The sequence below is a fragment of the Gallinula chloropus genome (genome assembly GCF_964237585.1).
Source record: "Gallinula chloropus genome assembly, chromosome: Z".
Classification (NCBI taxonomy): domain Eukaryota; kingdom Metazoa; phylum Chordata; class Aves; order Gruiformes; family Rallidae; genus Gallinula; species Gallinula chloropus.
Window position 1 is genome coordinate 67,694,668 of NC_140089.1, and position 21,045 is coordinate 67,715,712.

The 21,045-nt window shown below is 40.7% G+C and overlaps 1 protein-coding gene across 1 annotated transcript in view; it reads right to left on the reverse strand.

Annotated features, from left to right (window-relative positions):
* Nucleotides 1-423: 423 nt before the first annotated feature.
* ZSWIM6 (zinc finger SWIM-type containing 6) overlaps nt 424-21,045 on the reverse strand; it is a gene marked incomplete at its 3' end in the record, with an annotated part of 111,006 nt that continues 90,384 nt past the window's right edge. Inside the window, exons 8-14 of the mRNA XM_084277978.1 lie at nt 19,652-19,798; nt 17,336-17,596; nt 14,005-14,140; nt 8,425-8,582; nt 7,739-7,902; nt 3,523-3,604; nt 424-1,286 (exon numbers count right to left, since the gene is read on the reverse strand). Coding sequence (XP_084134104.1) covers nt 424-1,286; nt 3,523-3,604; nt 7,739-7,902; nt 8,425-8,582; nt 14,005-14,140; nt 17,336-17,596; nt 19,652-19,798 — 1,811 coding nt within the window. The remainder of the gene's footprint in view (nt 1,287-3,522; nt 3,605-7,738; nt 7,903-8,424; nt 8,583-14,004; nt 14,141-17,335; nt 17,597-19,651; nt 19,799-21,045) is intronic.

Genomic DNA, 21,045 nt, shown 5'->3' on the forward strand with positions numbered 1-21,045 from the left:
AAATATGTTGAAATGTAAGGATGAGTTACAAAGGAGTAAAGCTGAATCCATTCGAGGTACTTATCACAGGATGGAGGTGTTTTGTTTGGTTTTTAAAGCCATTGCAATATATGTTTGTTTTTGAGGCTGTGAACGTATACAGAAAGAACAGGAGAGCGATGTGGGCTTTTGCCACTTGACAACATATACTCAGTGTAAACCAAACCTTTTTTAACCCCTCTCATACAAAACAGAAAAAAGGAAAAAAAATTAAACACACAAACTTTCACAACATGACAGTTTAGTTTGCAAACTCAATATAACTATACACATATAATACCGGTGTGGCTCTGTTTCTTTTAAGTTAAAAAGGATACAAAGGCAGGCTCAAGTAAAAACAAACCACCCCTCCCCCCCCCCCTTATCCCCATTCACACGGTTTTGTCAACCAAACCGTTCACGAACCAGCATCATCAGTTTCTTTTTGCCTTTGTAGATTTGTTTTAGGTTGTCAATGAACTGTGTAAACTGGATGTGACCATCATGAGCCATTAAGAAGGTCTCTCGAGCCTTGCTGAGGAACTCTATAAACTCACTATAGTGTCGTGGGCTGATGTGAGTGAGACGTGAATGAGTTGTATTGATGTAGGCTCCAATCGTGGCATCCAAGAGTTGCCGTAAAGGGGCTTTGTCCAGTGACATGAGCTTACCAGAGTTCCTCCTTCCATGAAGTCCCACCATGCCAGGAGTGGTCAAAGTACACCTACGCAGAATGTCTGACAGTACTGTTGCACATTTGACACTTTTGACCACCAGAGGTATTATAGCTGCTAGCTCATTTTTCCCGAGGGAGTGGCTGAGCGCACATGCCCACAGAACGTCATTAATGGCAGGGTGTGTGTCCTGATTGTAACTCAGGTTGAGATGTGTCATGGCCAAGGTGGCCAGCTTGTAGGCTCGCATGGGGTAACCGCGGTGTTCCATGTATCGTGCGATAGTAAAAAGCTGCGAGTAGCTCATGCCGGTTGTAGCAGCATCTAGAACGATTTGGTAAGCGGTCTCAAAAGCTATGTGATCCTTTTCACATAAGGTCAGTGCAGAGAGGGCACAATTTTGAGGATCCTTCATGGCACACTGTAGAGCAAGCGTCCTAGCACTGCTGGCCAACTTCTCCTGCTGATGGCAGTCCAGATGCAGACGGACGATGGTGCTGTTGGACATCACTGTTGTAGCAACAATACTAGTGGCTTCTGTTGGAGTGAAAAGTGTAAACCAGTTTTGCATGATACTATCCAGTGCATAAACACCTGGGGAGAGAAAGAAACGGTTAGCTACCACCAATGAAATCTAGCAAGATACAGATACTCAGCAAGAGATTTCACTGCAGCAAAGTCTTTGAGGTTGCCAGTACATCCAAGGGGATGCACTGCAGCAAGGAAAGCTCAACCAGGTAGGAGGGCTGGAAAAGGACATTGAAACAAAGACTACTGTGCAAACTCTGTAATGATCACTGAAATGCTGAGAACAACAAAAAAAGAAAAGCCTGCAAAACAAGCTTTAATCTCCTGGTGTGACAATTGAGCTGTGTTACTTGTTATTTAAGACAATTTGTACAGTAACTTCTGGCTCTTTTGGTCTCATCACATCAAAGGTAGTCTTCACACTGAACATTTAAAAGTTAATTTTACCTTTTCTCATTGTGCATCTCAAGGCACAGCACATACACAAAAGAATATGAAAGTATGCTAAATGGTATTCTTAATAAATGGCACACCTTAAAAAAAATTCCTTACCCCTGCCTCCTCTCAACAGGCTTTTCAGATGCATCTTTTATCAAAAGCATGTGGCTGAACATCAAGATCCTTATTAGGGAAATGCTCTGAGCAAGATGAACTACTGAATATTATCTAAAATAGGTATTTTCCTTAAGCATCACTTTATTCCTGGTGTTTGTGTTTGCTTGGCAGTGAGAAGAAGGGTGAAGTAGTGACTAATGAGTTCCATAAATTGAACCTTATACCCAACTAGGGTGCCTCATTATTGCTAGAGGCAGTTTACACACATCTGTGATCCCACCTAAACCACACCCAGAGGTCCTCATTTTCTCTGTAGGACTTTGGTGCTTCCCATGCACCCCTTCACTCATGTGCAACAATTCAACATAGCCAGATAATGCAAGTTCTTCATTTAAATACACGGATTCCTTGCTTTACCAACTTGATTAAGTCTCAAGAGTACTTTGCATGACATTATTGGTTTATGGGATACTTCTATTAGAATATGTAAACTAATTTAAAGCAGCATTAAAAACAGCATTTTATTTGCCAATATGCAACTGCACAAAATAATACCCGGGCACTAATATCTCTAAGATAGACTCTGTAATAATTACCTTAGCAAAGATATAAAAGCAATAAAACAGGAGCACTGCATGAAAATCTGCAGACACAAACCACTTTCTGGCTGAGGGCATACAAAGGCAAGCTCTATTTTCCCATGCTACTGTCAACATTATAATTTCTCAGTTAAGCATAAAGCAAAGAAACTAATCCAGAGAATAAGCAGCAGCCATCCTCTGAAGTGTTGAAACTCAATAAGCATTCTGTGATTCAATCCAGCTCAGATGCACGAGAAAGGAATATGGTAGGAAAAAGGCTTTCCACAAAGCTGTACAATGACAAGTACAACTGCTCCCTTACCACAGATACTTCTATTGCCCCCACTACCACACCAGCTGATTATTTTCTTTACAGCTTTCAATGCACTTATCCTCATTATCAGATTCTGCAGCATCATCTTCCAGATGGTAAACTGAAATGCAGAAGCTAAGGAACGCGTCATTAAGACACGCAGGAAATCTATGGCGAAGCCCAGAAGTGAACAGAACATCCTGCTGAGTGCACTTTCCTCTCACTGCTGTCCTGGTTCAGGCTGGTTCTGCCTGAAGTGGTTACCGATGGGTGCATTCATATTTGGTTAGCTTCCCCATGCAGCGGAGAGTCCTGCACAATGTCATAGCCACTTAACAAAGATGCATTACATTCTAAGCTTGGATTTACCCAGGGACTTCACCCTAGCAACAAGAAGCCCTTCACAACATCTTGACTGCCCCAGAGCAGGAGGCATCCACAGCATTTCATTTGCTTGTTTTCTGGCTCCTCTTCCTACAGTTGACCAGATTACTTGCTGTGAAAGGCAGATGAGCATGCTAAGTTGTAGCTCAGTGCAAATACCCATAACCACAAGCCTCTTCTCTACTGCAGCCTCAAAACCAAACACATCATGGAGGGAAAGGGGGAAATCTGGGGTATTTCCCATGAGATTATGTACACACCCACCTTGCTGGGGAAAGAAATCACACTGCATTACTCAACAATTGCTTCACTTGGTCTGTGACTAAAAACACTCATTGCCATAATGTCTTCTCACCGAAGGAATGTTACAGATGAACATAAAGTGGGAGACATTTGCAGAACCTCATTGTTGACAAGCAAGATCAAATGCATGAAGTTTATCTGACAAGAAAAGCATCTCAGAACGTACCTACTTCTGTTGCACATGTTACCAACCACCTCACCATTTCCCGCCGTCGCCAATTCAGTGTTGATAGCGTCATTCGCATCACCTATTAAAACAGCACAAACGAAATACAATTTAATCCTACTGTAAACCAAGGCAATGGTCCAACAACTAGTGATTTTAAATTACTCAAAACCAATGAAGTTCAAAAGGGCTGTATCTTGCTTTCTCCACTACTATCTCTATCCGATTTGTGAGAGATTTGAAAAGTATTGCTCAACCATCTTAGAGCAACACGGAGTAACTCCAATTGCAGATCACACAAGGTTGGGAGAGAAATTGTTTTATTCATGGAGGGAGAGAAACATCAAGCCACCACAATACAACAAAGCCCCCCTAATCAACAAAAAAAGGCCAGTCAATTACCAGTTGTGCAAACTAAATTATATCATGCCTCATCCTTCTATGCATAGTAGCCTTCAAAGTGGAAATGCATCAACTTTTGTTAGGCAAACAAAATTTTCCCCCCATCTGCATTTCTTTTCATTGACTTGAACAACAAAGAGCAGTTAGTGGGCTAAGGTGGGCTGCTTATTCTGCAGATACACATATACACCTCCAGATATTACAAGGTATTTTTAAGAGTCCACAGCAATAATTTTTCTCTCTGAACAAGAGTCCTTGCAAAGAAGTTTAACTGTAAAACCACCAGAATCCTAGAAAATAGACATAAGGCTGATTTTAGCACCAGTATTTTACATGACTTGTAGTTACTGCCTGTGTTGCTTCTCAAACCATGAGCAATGTATTTATCAGTAAAACTAACGTTGCTTCAGCTGCCTGTACAGACTCCACACACATCTAGATGAAGAAAGCAAGTAGCTATTCCCTTACACCATCAGTGTATTACTATTTGTAGCAGTTAAAAGAGTGCAATAGGTTAATTACAGAGCTCTCTGTAATGACCTTCATAGAATCACAGAGTAGTTTGGATTGTAAGGAACCTTTAAAGATCATCCTGTTCTGCCCTGCCTACAATGGGTAAGGACACCTCCCATTAGACCAGGTTGCCCAAAGCCCCATCCAACCTGGCCTTAAACACTGCCAGGGAGGGGGCAGCCACAGTGTCTCTAGGAAGCCTGTGCCTGAGCCTCACTGCCCTCACAGAGAAGAATTTCTTCGTTATATTTAATCTAAGTCTATGCTCCTCCAGATTAAAGCTGTCACCCATTGTCCTGTTGCTCCTTGCTCTTGTAAATAGTCCCTTTCCAGCTTTCCTGTAGGTCCCTTTAGGTACTGGAAGATTGATCTAAGGCCTCCTTGAAACCTTCAGACTGAATATTGTGGCCCTTCTCTAGGCTCTCTCCAACAGGTTCATGTCTTCTTATATTGGGGAATCCCAGAGCTGGATACATTTACTTCAGGTGCGGTCTCACCAGAGCAGAGTGGGAAGGGAGAATCACCTCACTTGACCTGCTGGTCATGCTGGTTTTGATGCAGTCCAGGATACTGTCAGCTTTCTGGACTGCAAGCGCACACTGCTGGATTGCGTTGGACTTCTCATTAATCAACACCCTCAAGAGCTTCACAAAGCTGCTCTCAATCCATTCTCTGTCCACCCTGTAGTCGGGCTTGGGACTGCTCTGACCTGTGTACATGACCTTGCATTTGGCCTTGTTGAACTTCATGATGTTTGCACAGGCCCACCTCTCAAGCCTTTCAAGGTCCTTCTGCATGGCATCCCTTCCCCCTGGCACATCAACACCATCAACCTGTGTGGTGCTGTCTGCAAACTTGTTGAGGGTGCATAATCCATGACACCAAAGATGTTAAACAGTGCCAGGCCCAATACCAACCCCTGAGGAGCAGCACTTGTCACTGGCCTCCACTTTACAAATTAAACTTAATAAATGCACACACATAAAAGCAGCATTTGTAAGAGGGTTCTCAAGCCACATCCCCACCCAATCCCAAGTTGACTTCAAAGTGGCACGTAGCTCTGTCTTATTTGTCACTCCTGCTACCTCCTTTAGTCCTACACTGTAGATAGGATACTTAAGATGATAGAAAAGGTTTCTGAGGACACAAATGCACAGATGACCTTTTAAGAAGTTGGGTTATAAGCAATCATGAGTGGTTCCAAACTGGCCTCCTTATCTAGTTTTGTGACATGGAAATATTTAATGACAAACTATTCTGGAATTAGGTTCCTTTCATTAGATTAAACTGTCAAGCTGAGAACAGAAAGAGAAAGGCCCTTTACTAATGACAGAAAACCCAAGTATTTCAAATAAAGCATGTATTGATGTCCTGACTAAGGAGGAGCTGTTCCTTTATACTGTAATTATTACAGCCAGTTAATTTATACTGTAGCACATTTAGCCAAAGACCTATTTCATTTCTTCTCAATTCATTCTTGAGCTACCTCTTTGTAAGAGGGAGTTCCACATCTGTCTAATATCTTACCAAGATCCGTGCTATCAATTGAAGAGAGCTTCTCAACAAGTCAGTAAGTCTGCAAATGATGAGAGGTCCCTGGAAATTCCATAGCTTATTTGAAAGTCAAGATCTTTACACAGAATAATCATTTTTTTGTTCTCGATGGATCTTTATAGAATTTCTCTGTCTAGAGGAACAGAGGATCTCACCATTCATTAGTGACACAAGAAAAGGCCAACCAACCATTGGCTCCCACACCAGTGCAAAACATTTGTCATGCACATTGGAAGACAGTTTATTTATTCATTTGTGCGTTCACAGGTCTGGGGGGAAATGGCACTCCTTGCCAGGCACGCACCAAGTGATCACCTGCGCTAATTTGCTCAGCAGTTCTGCCAGCAATACTGGTTTGCATGTGTGCAATACTACTTGCACTGATGTAGCGCACAACAGGCAGACAGAGGGATAGAAGCCTCTCCTGTAGCTGCAGATTGTACAGCACCTGTTCCAGAGAGGTTCTGAAGGACAGGACACTTGAGATGTGCCATGCCCATTTGGCCATGCTGATGATCTCTTTCCAAAGCCAGATTAAAAGCTTTCCTTCTGCTGAGTCACATAATCCATCATGCCACTGGAAATAGGGAGAAAGAACCCAGGAGCTCACATGTTACTCCCAAATCTACAACATAATAGGCTCTTCTGTCAGAGATCTCAGTGAGAGTTGTGAAGCTGTTGGTAGCATCTCCTCAGCCCAACCAGGCCAACTTGCCATTGCTGTAGCTGAGGCAGGGATCTTTCTCTCAAGCAAATAAATATTTAAAGCACACACCAACGCATGAAAGCAGCAGCAGATTTCCACAGCAATGTTGGGAATATGAAAGGCTAACAAAGCATACAAAATCTCACTTCTGATTATAGACTTTACTTTCTGAATGTTTGAAATAGTTAAAATGGTACCTTCCTTTGGTATGAGAAAGAACTAGGGTAACAAACTCTCCCCAGAAATCTTTGGAGCATTGTTTGAAGCAAAGTTTTTCTGATATTTGCACACTGTTTTGGATTTATTTTTTGGATTTATTTTTTTAAAAAAACTCCTTGAAAAGCATGATGAAGAGATTTATTTTTGTTGAAATTAGCTTTGTAAACACCAAGATTCATCAGCATAAGGCAGCATTACTCCAGATAGTTAAAATTTAACTGTCTCCTTTTACCTTGAAAAGCCTCTCAAGCCTAAAAGCTGATCTGAGGCTCTTGTTCACCTCAAGCTGAGTCTGATGCATCTGACCATCCCACAGCTTGTGGAGTACAAAATTCAGGTAAAGTTAAAGGGCTGCTGTTAGCGTATTCTGCCTTAGAAACAGGTTGTTTTAGTTGGTCTTGGCTTTCTCTAGTAACTCAACAAGCACCTACCCGATCTCACTTAAGAGAACGGAAGGAACGGAGTGGCAAACACCTCAGAGCCATGCAGAAAATACAGCGCGTTTCTAGCAAGCAGAATACTTTTGCTTTCCATTCAGTCCTACGCATAGTCCTGAACCTATTGCACTGGTGGTCTCTTATCCCTGAACCAAAGAATGACCTGCAGCCAGCAGCTCCCAGCCCCCTCTTCCACCCAAATGGCTCAAAGTGGCTGCAGAGACCCTTAGTCTGTATTAACCAGTTCACTGAGCTTTGCATCAGGAAACACAGACTCCACACGGAAGCAAAAGAGGGTATGGTTGTCTGTGCTTAAAAGCTGTAAGCACCAACACTGGGTCAAATTCCTGTCTTCTAATGTAGTAATAATAAATGAGAGAAATACCTGTAGGCCCAACTCCAGTGAAACTTTCAGAAGAGTGATGTCTGGTAAGCTATCCATGAGTGTTGCTATTTTAAATGCATCCTGGGCGAGTTTGAAGATGTGTGATGAGGAGTGGATATTTTTCTGGATGGATTCTAACACTGTTTCCAGCCTCCGAACATCACCTGCAAGATAGAATTGCCAACATGGAACAAGCTGCCAAATACCCAGAGATAAATTATAACCGAGCCTGCTATTGCTATGCAATAGAATGATGCTCCATATATACATATATATATATACACACTTTGTTTTAATAAACCCCTCATAATTAAAATCACACAACAACAAAGATACAGAGCACAAACTCCTCTAGTACCTGACATTAAGTGCAAAACATGGTCCAAAGTCATCCTTATTTGTGAATCTTAGAAGTGATTTGTACATTCCTGGGTCTCACAGTCAGAAGATGAAAAAGCTGTCTTGTTGGCCTAAAATCAGGCCCACTTGGCTATCATCTAGCAAGCCTAATTACTTCGCTATAAAATTAAGTGACAGGCTTAAGCCAGTTCAGTTTGTTAGACCCATTTCAAGCTCCTGTCAGACTGCAATTTTGAATTTCTAAACACAAGTTTTATAATCTGTTTACCCCCCATGCAATATTAAAAGCATACATTTAGCTGAGTATGTAACTGACAGCAATGCACCTTTGGCTGCTGTTAGCATGGTCGATGCCAGCTCACACTGCTGGGACTCGATGTGACTTAGGGTGAACCAGCGGGGATACCGGTTTGGAACGACTGATGCAATGTGGTGCGGGCGGGACATATCCCCTGAAGGAGCTGTAGACTCCAATACTAGCAACCTGAAATAAGGAAGAAATCATCCTTCATTAAATCATTATTACATTAGGTTACTCATGAGCAAAACTAAAGCTGCAAAAACACTCAACCTTGTTTATGAACCATGCTTTTTTGGTTATAAGAAAAGCTTAGAAAACCACTTCTCCCACAGAATCTTGACAATTCATTTGCCAAACTTGCCTACATCAGTGGGCATCTGTACGAATTCACTGGACAATTAAGCCACCCATTAGTCAAGGCAGCAGAGGCTTCTGTATCATGCACAGAGCTGAAGCTTTTCTCCCTGCCTTGTTTCAGCCTCTGAACCACTGCTCCTAGGAAGGAAAAGTGGAATAGCTCTCCACTGTATTGAGAACCTGTAAATACTTTTAAATATTTGAAACATACTTGCTTCGATTACAAATAATCAAAATAAGGGAAAGCTATATTCAACAAGGCATTCAGGTTTTGACCCTGCACAGAATTGTAGGGGTTGGAAGGGACCTCCAGAGATCATCAGGTCCAACCTCCCTGTATGTTCCACACTTCTGTATGTTGGTGTGGAACTTCCTGTGCTCCAACTTGCAGCCATTGCCCCATGTCCTGTCCCCACAGACCACTGAAAAGAGGCTGTCCATTTCCCTTTATGTCTCACACTTGAGATATTTATAAACATTAATAAGATCCCCTCTTAGCTTTCTTTTCTCAAGACTGAACAGCTCCAGTTCTTTCAGCTTTTCCTTGTAGGAGAGATGCCCCAGTCCTTTAATCGTCTTTGTAGCCCTCCTCTTGACTCTCTCCAGGAGATCCCTGTCTTTTTTATACCAGGGAGCCCAGAACTGGACACAATCCTCCAGGTAGGGCCCGACCAGGGCAGAGTAGAGGGGGAGGATCACCTCCTTTGCCCTGCTGGCCACACTCCTCCTGATGCACCCCAGGATCTCATTGACCCTCTTAGCCACCAGGGCACACTGCTGGCTCATGGCCAACCTGTCATCAACCAGGACCCCCAGGTCCTTCTCCGCAGAGCTCCTCTCCAACAGGCCATCCCCCAGCCTGTACTGATACAAGCGGTTATTCCTTCCCAGGTGCAAGACTCTACACTTGCTTTTGTTGAATCTCATCTGGTTTCTCCCTGCCCAGCTCTCCAGCCTGTCCAGGTCTCTCTGGATGGCAGCACAGTGTTCCTGCGTGTCAGCCACTCCTCCCAGCTTTGTATCATTGGCGTACTTGCTGAGGGTGGATGCTATTCCCTCATCAAGGTCATCAATGAAGATGTTAAAAACTAATTCAGATATACCAAAAAGGATGTTGTACTGTTTAACTACAATGGCTTTAACCCCTTACATTTTGGCCTACCAATATTTCATAATAAACCATATTCTGATGTTAGGGTCCCAAACAGCAGTGGCAGAGGAATTCTCCTTTACTTTCTAGACTCACTTTCTAATCCCAACCCAAAAATTTATTTGTGTATGCATCCATCTACAACAGTCTTATCCACAAAAAATAATTCATACTTAAAAATTCAAATCAACGTATTATTTGCTGACCACAACAACACAAGTGACAGACTCATCTGAGATCCCACACAATACACTAGGTAGTACAGTAGATACTATATATAAATGCCAATGGAAGAAGTAGAGGTGAACAAAAATAGGCATTTTTATTCAATGCAATTAGGCATAGTTTCAGGACATGAATGGTTAATGAGACATCAAATGACAGTAATAAGATAATGTCCAGAAGTAAAGCCTTTCCAGGGCTTAGCTTCTTGATCAGGGTTAGCATCTGAGTTATGTTTCTACCAACTTTCACATACAACTGATTTTCTAGCACAAAGTCACACAAGAGGACTAAGAAAAATGGGTATCTTATCAGTAAGTTTGCAGCTACTGGATATTAGAAAAGAAACATATTGTGATTTTCGGTGACAGAATATTTCTTATAGAATAAGTTTGCTTAAACACAAGTTACAATTTCCTGCACTTAAATACCTAGGTTCTCTATGTAACTGGAATGCATGTCTTTTTCCACCGTAAGATAGTTTTAAGTTCCATCAGTTTTCTGTAGGTTCCTGAAGCATAAGAACACTCTGAGAAAGGCAATTTCAAATATATGGGAGGGCATCTAGCATGCACATATAAACAGTACATTATGTAAGTAACTATCAGCAGGTTATTAATGTTTTCATACACCTATAGTATAAAAAACAACTTCTGTTTTGATTTGTAACAAAAGTCAAACCTTTTCCCTGGTACCACTGAGATGTGTCTTTACGTAGCTTTAAAGACATAAAACACATATAAACATTTCAGCTGATTTTTTCCAAGCATAGGGAAAAGGTGAAGGAAGAGATGGATGCATTATAAGATAGTTTGAATAAACAGTAAAAATTTCAACTACTTAATGTTAAAAGGGATTATTAGGTTATGAGTAACAGTAAATAGACAAAGAGCATGAAAGAAAGAGCTGTTTTGGGGAAATCTTCTGTCACTTTGAAGTCTATTGCCAGCTTCTATGTTCTTTTGCTGTGAAAAGAAATGCTGTTGTGAATTGGTGGCTTTCATGCAATTTTGGCAAGATTAGGGAACATCAGAACAAGCACAAGCAGATTTAACATTCTTCACCTTTCCCCCCCCCCCTCCTTTCAAACATCAATTATTTAGCTAGGCTTTAGCAAAGTCACCTTGTGATTAAGCATCACCATTAAACACTGTCTCACAAAGCCTGGGTGAAATTCAGGCTTAATAATGGATCAGCCAAACTAAGCCAAACATACAAGTTCAGATTCCAACTGAACAGTCAAGTAGGTCATTTCAGATCCCCATTCTCCAAGGCTCTGCTCTGTATGCTTCAGAGCTGCAAGCAGACAACTGTAGGCAGAAGTGACCACCAAGGATAGCACAACCCTGTCCTTGCAGCCCTGAAGCGCATACATAAAAGGCTTTATGGTCTTCCATTAGTTGAGTGTTACACACACTATAATAGGATTCAAAAAATGAAACAGCAACAGATGATTTACAATGTAGAGGGGTAAAATACTTTACAGCTGCCATCATGGGTCATTGACATGTCTGGAGCTACTAGCTGGGATCTTAGAAAGTTAACTTCATAAGTGCTGAAGAAATAAAAAAGTCTCACTTCTAAAAGCATGAGCAGCCTTACAGATTTCTATGCAGCATCTTTATTAATTTACATGAGATTTTTTTTGTCCTTGACACAGATATTCCCTTCCTGCTGTGGAAGTAAAGATGCTCAATTTTTCCTCTTCTGATCCATTAAATCTCACAACCATGAGATGGACTTTCAACCCATGTTTGCTTCCTTTGCCTCCCTTCAAGCCAATATTAAGTTACTTTAACTTTTCTATTTGTATTGAGAGTCCTTTATAAACTGAATGATCACTTTGGTATGAATGGACAGAAGAACCAATGCTGAGGAATGCAGACAGATAGAATAGAAAGCATCTAAATCTGACATGGCCACAGTTCAAGACAGCAGCCCACATTTCTGAAGACTGCCAAATATCAAAATACAGAAACACTGATTACTGTCCAGGGCCGAAACTCTCATCTGCCTTACACAGTGATGACTAGAGAGCTATGGAGAACAGCCCAAATTATGCTGACGTCTCCTGTTATTTTCCCAAATGGTAACAGACAGAAAATTCTTTTCTTATGCTTGTCTGTTTGAAAAGTAACTTCTTTTGCTGAGATGATGGCTTCATACCAAAAGACAGCTGGAGCTACCTATGACTAACTGGAGAGTTTATCATTGGGAAAGGAAACTTCCAGAAAAGAAGTTTTCTGTTATGATTGGTTTCTGAGGAAAGCCCAAATCCTTGTTCAAGGGAATGGCATGCTGCCGTCGTGCTCACTGAAGTGTTCAGTACACTGCAAAGCTGCTGACTGATGTCTATTCTGGCCTTTCAGCATGGTTTCAGGAGTTTAAGGAGGAAAACTCCTCACAATCAATCTCTGAGAAACAGTTTAAGGTAGTAACTGAAGTCAAATACATGGAGACAAGTCTACTTTATAGAACTGACCTTTTTTCTAAAATAACCCAAAATTGAAATACCACAAAACCCCAAAACCCACAAAGCAAACCAGCCTAACAAGTTCCACACACCACATTTTGCTGTCTTGCTGATCTGATATGACCAGGGAACTTGGGGTAAGAAAGGCATACTTAGATGGCCCACACAGCTTTCTATTCACACATTTGAATGTCCTCAGTTGTTCATTAGTAATGAACTTCTGACTTAACCTGTTTCCTAAAATGCTAATTGTAAGTAGTAAGTATGCAAGGTTACTTCATATTTCTTAAGACTCTTCCCTTAACATCCAAAAAACCAGACTAAGTAGACCTTTGGCCTGACCAGATAGCAGCTATGTTTTGTTCTTATGCATGTCCTCCCATTTAATCCTTTGAACACAGAATTATTTTCTCCTCATTTAGCTTTTCAGAGAAACTAGGCCCAGAATACACACCACCAAACCACTAGGACAAAGCTTGAATCTAAATACTGATTACACAAATAGCACGTCCTTCAATCAGCGTGCAATCATTCTTGATAATAATGACCAAGAAAGCCCAACACTTTCTTTTTTTTTAAATGTCTGGGACTTGATTGCTCTTAGTATTCAGTTATGGCTATTCTTTGTCAGGCAACAACTACAAAGCTCCTGACAGCAACCAGACAGTCCAGGTATGATCAGTTTCTTCCCTGCACGGTATGTGGACAACAGATTTGCTGCTAGTCATTTAGCCCTTGGAACTTCCTTCAGGTGGCTTTTCTTAGCCATCATTACCAATCTGTCCTGCTTTGAGACAAAGCCAGCACACACAGAACTCCATAAGAATCTTCTGATTACTGAATACAAATGGGATCTAAGTCAGATTTTTTTGTGTCATATGATATGCTCCATCTAAATCCCAACACTAACCCAGAAGCGAGCAAAACCGCTTCATTATAAAGCGCCAGAAAAAAGCACTGGCTCAGACCACACCATATGGTTTCCAATCTATCACTGAGAGTTACTTTATAAAGACGACCAATGGAACAAATAGTCCTAGTGAACAGGCTAAGCAGCAGATGATCCTGAGACTGCTGGTGAGGTCCCTCTTTTCTCATTTCCTTGACAACACCATCACACACACACGCCACCACATGGGTGAGAACACACCTGCTAAAGCTGTCTTTGTCCTAGAAGGATTTGTAACAGAAAATGCTGTTTTATAGTTGTAAATAAACACTAACCGTCCATTTATAAATTATTATGGTGTAGACAACAATTGCTTTAACAGATGGCAGACCAAAAGTAACCTATCCTTAGAGAATGCTTCTTTTCGAAAAGACAACTCGCTTCTGATTCCCAGGCCTTTTCTCCTTTCCCTACTGCGACTTGCGCTCTTTCTAGGTGACTCATGAATACGTACCGCATGGCTCTCAGTGCAGTTTTGTATGCCAATTCAGCATCATGAGGTAGGAGAGAGGTGAAGAGATACTTGGCAAATGTGTGCATTGGAACACTCTCTCGATGGATGACTTCACCTAAACCACTGTATGGTCCAGCTGCAGGGAAGAGAGAGAGAATGTCAAGTCTTTACATGCTGCTAAAAGCCAGACTTCTAGACCTTTTAAAAACACTCACTATACCTTTAGTATACCTTTAGTACCTTCAGTATTCAGAAACACAGCATTTGCTGTACAAAAAGAAAAGCTATATTGTTGTTTTTTGTGAAATACATTGTATATATATGATATGTGTAATGTATTACAAGGATATTAAATACCACACATTCCTTGAGATGAGACAGGACAGATAAATTGCATTGTATTAAGCACATTACTAGTGCACATACAAATGACAGTGTGGGTCCAGTGCTCCACAGGGCTCATTCAGGAAGCCTGTGGTATGCAAGAGCAGAAAGCAGTAATCCTAGCTTTGCCTCTATTTAGTTACATTGCGCCCATGAATCTCTATGCACCTTGTGGTGTGCAACTGCTTTGCCACAAATCCTCCAGGAAAGGAAAAAAAAAAAGAAAAATAGAGTGGTTGCAGTGGAAAAATGTATATATTTAATTGAAGTTATATGATCCATCACTAGAGTAGCATGTGATCACTATTAACGTCTCGCCTGGTATTAGGTATTCAAATAACCTTTTGGTCTGGACTTGGTCTCCAGAGAAGACTAGGTCAGATCTTGCACCAAAGCTGGGTTCTGTTCCATCACAGCAACATGATCTTAAAAACTGTATTTGCTAGAGGGAAGTTACACCCCCATCGTTGCGGCAATAGATTTTGCCCATATCCAGTGCAGTATTTCAACTTCGTAACAGTGGCACCAGGATTGGCAACAACAAAGTTAAGCGTAACTACTTCCTTGTGAGTTCTGAATGTTCATGGTACACATGAACCCCATTTTTACATTTCTTCCTGCAACCTTAAGTCTGTTATTCCTGTTAACAGGAAAACTGTCAAACTGGTTTTCACTTCAGTGGCAGTGGAGATTTAGGCATTAAAGGGTGCATGACACAGAATAAGAGTCTTCCATGAAGAATTACAGAAATACTTCGCACAGATCGCAGCCAGAAGGCCTAGATGTTACAACTGCATGTCCTGCTAGAGACTACAACCCACCACACTGGAGGGATGACTGTGTGACTGCACTTTGCTGCGGAGTCACACGCGTCATTTAAACAACTTCCAGCAGTGGTTCATACTCTATTCTGCCAACTCTACAAGGAAGCAGGCAAGGACAGCAGTTGAGGAGAAACAGCCAAGCTGTTTCAGCAATGTTTTTGTGACTGCTGGCTTAGCACAACATGCAAAGATAAAAATCACTAGGCATGAAAAAATTCTGAGCTCCATAGGTGGGCATTTCTGAAGACTGAGGCTGATGACAAAGGAAGTGTCAATGAAGATTTAGTAGCTGACAGTGTGTCTCATAATCACTTAAAATTAAGCTGAAAGCCATTCAAAGCTGGATGGCATTGCTTCAATGAAAGAAGCCATTTCATGTATGTTTGCCTGTTGGTGGTCCAGTCAGAAACTCAGTTAGGACACGAAGAATACATGACAAAGCATTTATATGAAAATTATTCTGCCATTAACTTAGCAGCCAAGCAAAAAATTAAAACAGATCTTGCAAAACAATCTTATGTTCTGCTTTCCCACGCACTCAAATGGTAGTTACATAGAGCATGCATTAATCTGCATTAATAGCATAGAAATCAGCTTAATATTGGATTAAGCTTTCTTTATTATATCTACAGGACTTTAACTATAAAAACACAATTGATATGATTAGCATTTTAAATAACTGCACAGCTTTTCCTCCACGTGAGCTGGCAGTTTCTGCCTAACCAGGAGTAAACTAAAGCTACTGCAGGAAAGCCGTATTTCCTAGCACACAGCAATGAGACCATCACCACACACTGCTCACCACAGCAATTCTGTAGGTGGTTAAAATAGCAGTTTTCCAGCTATGATCACTTGTTTACTACTCTAAGACAACATTAAAAGAATTTCCATGATCAAGACAATAAACTAGAATTATCAGAGAATGCTTTATATAAATCCTGCCTTTTCCTCTTAAAGTGTCCTCACCAGTAAACAGATGCAGCAAATTGATTTTTTAATCCATTGGATCCCTGTATGGTATTTGATAGCTGGATACAGCGAGCAACTGTTCTTGTCCAAAGGCCATGATGCAGTAGTACAGCCACACCATAACAGAAACTCTCCCCATGGAGCAGTTTCTCTGCAGTTTCCAATGGCACCATCAATAGATACCAAAGTCTTTACAGATCTGGGTTAGGATAGCTACTCTAAACAACATACTGTACATCTTTCAATAAAGAGGAATTTTTAAGAGAAATGAGTTACAGAAACCAAGCAAAACTTAACTGCTGTGTAACAGTCCTCACAACTCACCCAGGACTACCACTCTCCCTAACATCCCTTGGGCACGCACTCAAAACATGCACCATACCTTTGGCTAATTGGTTCCTCCTCAAGCTTTTTCTTCTACTTAAAACACCAAGAACCAGAAAGACAACCTCTGAATCCATGAGATTAGTCTCTGAACACGAGGCTTAAGAGCTAGATGTTAAACTTTTTTCAAGTGTGTGCTTTTTTATACAGATCTTAGTGCAACACACTGGCTAATTCCCAAACACAAACTGTTGGTCTTGGTCAAATTCAGTCACAAGACCAGGCTTTAAGCCTCAATGTTTGACCACGTGTTTCCGTTTTCACATACAATATAAACTTCAGAGGCAAGTCATTTTCCTAGTTCCTACAAATAAAACAATACCTTTCTGTCACGGCAATTCTAATTGAATTTTGGGCTGTTCATTTGGGAACAGAGGCACAAATCTTCATGCATTTACAAAGCTGCTAGACCATTTTTCCGGATGCAAAGAACACTTAGAATTTTGCTACCTGAGAACTACTGATGGCAACTGATGTCTATATTATTTAATTGTGAGCCTGAGTTGTATAACCAGGATGCTGAGATTACATCGAGCAACAAACCTAAAGAACAAAATGCAAACTTAAAAATGAAAGGTTTATAGGTCAATAGATGCCTTATGTCTACAGTCATGTGATATTTAAGTGTTTGATTTTCATAAGACAGCAGAAAGAAAATTTTGCTGGAGTTCTACATCAAAAAAGCCACCTGAAGTATGTAAGGCAGTTTCCACAGGAATATTAGTTCTGTTCTCAGTTTAGAGAAGCAGTTAGCTTCTATATTGAGTTACCTTCTAATAGGAAGACTGCTTGTTTTCGAAAAATCTTCACCAGAGTATCATCTAATTCAATTTCCTGTAGCTTAGAAATGAGCTGCTCCTCATTTCGACAAACTTTCTCTTGTGCATACAATCCATCTGGCATTATTCGTTGCTGTCCCAGCCCTATCAATGCTACTTCCACAGCCAGCGTCAAGTAAGATTCCCCTTCTTCTAAGAACTTGTGTGCAGGCATGTGCTGGTACTCCAGAGATTTGCAGTGACCCATGTTCTCTGTAAAAGGATGACACAAGGGAAAAAAAAACCAAAAACAAGCCACATCAGCAAATCATTCTAGCCCATAGTCTGCCTATACTGCCACACATACAAGTGTATGGTGGTATTAATTTTAATGATGTAGATTACTAGTATAATCTCAAAATTCAATCTGAAATATCTCATCCAATTCCACACAGCAGAAAGACACAAAACAATCAGCTTTCAAGTAACCCACTCTAGTAAAAGTTTTCATTCTTAAAGTGCATGGTTTAGAGAAAGAGAGTTCCTCAAGCTTTGTATAAATGAGGCTAAAATTGGAAGATCTATTTCCATTCTCTATTCCCCTCCCCCCCCAATTCCTGTATCTCCATGAAACCTTGGTGCATAAGGGAAGGTAAAGAATACAATAGGCCTGGGAACTCCACAACTTTAAACCATCCTCTGCTAGGACTCTCTTCAGGCTTTATTTGTTATGGTTACATTTCTGTTAAAATGTGCATCACTAACACCAGAAGTCCTACTTCTAGTAAAGATTACATGTAAATTCCACACACCATCAAGCCATAAATTGTCTTAAATAATACTACAGATTCACTCTCTATATAGGCTGCATATAATAAATATTATAACAAACAGTTATAATGGACGGATGTGAGAAGACGGACAACAGCATCGAATGGGTGGTAGATTTCAGATGCGTGTTAGGAAGTAGTTACTTTTCAACACACACTGTTCTTATTTCATGGGGTGGTTTTTGTAATTGCAAAGAATCTGATTTCAAATCTCTTCTAATTCAAAGCTCTTCCAGAATTGGTGGATATGAGATTAGAAATTTATTGAAGAAAATCTAACTGAGTAAAGAGTTGTGAGGCAAAGCCCCATGCAGATTGCATATGTGCATATAAAAAAGCTGCAGGTAGAGGGATGAATCCAGTTTCTGTCCACACAGGTGGTGACAAGAAGCTACCACAGAGGTGGAAAGAGACTGAGCATAAATAAAGAATTAATCAGTTAAGTTCCTAAGGAGCAGATACTGAAATTCAAATGGCTGCACAAATCCTATCGTAAATCAAGCATCAATACTACACCACTAAATTCCAATTAATATAATTTCTACGCCCTGTATGCTATCAATTTTAAGTGTTTTGTCATCAATTTGAAGTATTATCTACAATTCTAATTAAAAATCCATTAACATGCTGGGCAGCATTAGGAGAAGCTGTGCCAACGGGTGGAAGGAGGTGATCCTTTCCTCAGTGCTGGTGAGTCTGCATCTGGAGCACCATGTCCAGCTGTGGGCTCCCCAGTACGTGGACATACTGGAGAAGATCCAGTGTGGGGCAACAAAGATGATTAGAAGACCACAGCATCTCTCATCTGAGATTTAGACAGGTGGGATTATTTAGCCTGTGAAAGAGAAGGCTCAGGATGATCTTACCAAAATGTATAAATATCTGATGGGAGAATGTAAAGAAGACAGTGCCAGACTCTTCTCAGTGGTATCCTGTGACAGGGTAAGAGGCAGTGGGCACAAAATGAAATACAGGAAAGTCCATCTGAGCATAAGAAAACACTTTTACTGTGAGGGTGATTGAACACTGCAAGGGGTTGCTCAGAGAGGTTTGTACAGTGTTCCTTCTTGGAGTTATGCAAAAGCCAACTGGAGACAGTCCTGAGCAACATGTTCTAAGCAGTGCAGGTGGACTACATGGTCTCCAAATGTGCCTTCCAACCTCAGCAATTCCATAATCCATTTCAGTTACCCTATGATTTCCTGCAATTTTTCAGAAAGAGGACAGAGCAATGTATGTGGAGAGGGCTGCTGCTGTAGGGTTTAGTTGAAGAGTCAAATAAAGAATTATCTTCGAGAATGAGTACCTGGTAATTTTTGAAGTGCATTCAAACTTTACTTGAAACATTCACTATCCCTTGTGTTTCCATACAGGATGCAAATGTGAGTTCTTACAAGACAGAAACACCGGCTTTGAAGCCAATTCACAAAGGCAAGATAGAAAAATGCCTCTGGTAAATGAAGATGTACAGAAGATCGCTCCCTTTGCTTGGCCTTACCTGTGAAGTCTGAGAATCCATGGAAGCTCTCATCATCCACCCTGCAGGCTTCCATCAGGCTACTGAAGAGGGTGCCAATGGGGTCCAAGGGGTGTCCCACCCAACCTTCAAGATTTGTTATTGAGGTTACTCCTCTGTGGAGAAGTTCTGAGACAGAAAAGGTGGAAGTAGGAGGGAGGGAGGGAGAATGCATGTTAGCTCCTTGAAGCAATTATAGAAGTAAAACTGATTAAAATGCTCTCAGTACAGTATTCAGAGTATTTCCATTAGCTTCTCCTTAAAAGGAGAAAATAGTATCTTTCAAGGGGAATTCACTGACCCTTGTGAATATGTTAAAAGACAAAAAAAGAACAAAGGCCAAACACTTTGAGCACTGGCCAAGTCTCTTATGGGTCAAAAATTTCAGCTGCAGTTTCTTTACACAATACCAGTAACTCTTCTGAAAATGTGTGCTGAAGATTACATTAAAGACGTTTTTGGGTAAAATACAACAGTTTTCTCACCCAAAACTACAAGGTACTATTTTTACATTTTAAGTTAATCTGATGGTACTGAAATACATGAAAATATTGTAAAATACATCCCAATTTCATAAATAAAATATGAGCTAATCCTGCATCTAAATATTTATTAAAGCAATAAACTCAAGATGACAGCTCCTTTTAGGAGAAAAAAGGAAGAATAAGACGTTTAAATGAGGTATAACAAAAATTGTCCTTCAAGTGTATCAAGTGCGGGGTTTTTTTGGCATTCTAACATTTCAATCAACAAATACCTTAATGGATACTGTTTTGTAGCCCTCACCAATCATTCAGTTACAACATGAAAAAAATTAGCATAGTGAACTGAACGAAGTGTGGTTGTGGTAGCATATACCCCAAATCCCTTTACTTACTGAGAGTATTATGGCACCAGCAGCCCTTTGATTCCAACTCCCAACTTTTTTTGTCCCAGACAGATGCACACAACTGAACTATGACAGATCAGACACACTATGGGTGACTATTTAAAAACTACATACAAGCCACTATGGATGCTCTGTCTCTCTGCTTAGTACACACTAACTTGTACCTCCCCCTACCCTCTTGTTCATGAAGTGTCATTTTCTGAGGATATTTTAAAAAAAGAATCTACTGATGTTCGATATGAACGACAAACAAATAAATAGCAAGGATTAAAGATGACAGGCAGAAGTAGTATTACCAAAAAGGATTAATCACAGTGACTTCTGACTCACTTATGTTCTATTTATTCTACTGTGCCTGCTTGTGAGTTTCACTTGTGTCACGCCAAACAAAGGCTTCTGTCCTCCAGTCATATAGACATTTAACATTAAATCATGGAAGTGGTTCCACTGACATCAAATCAGTCACATGAATAAAAACTAGAGTAGG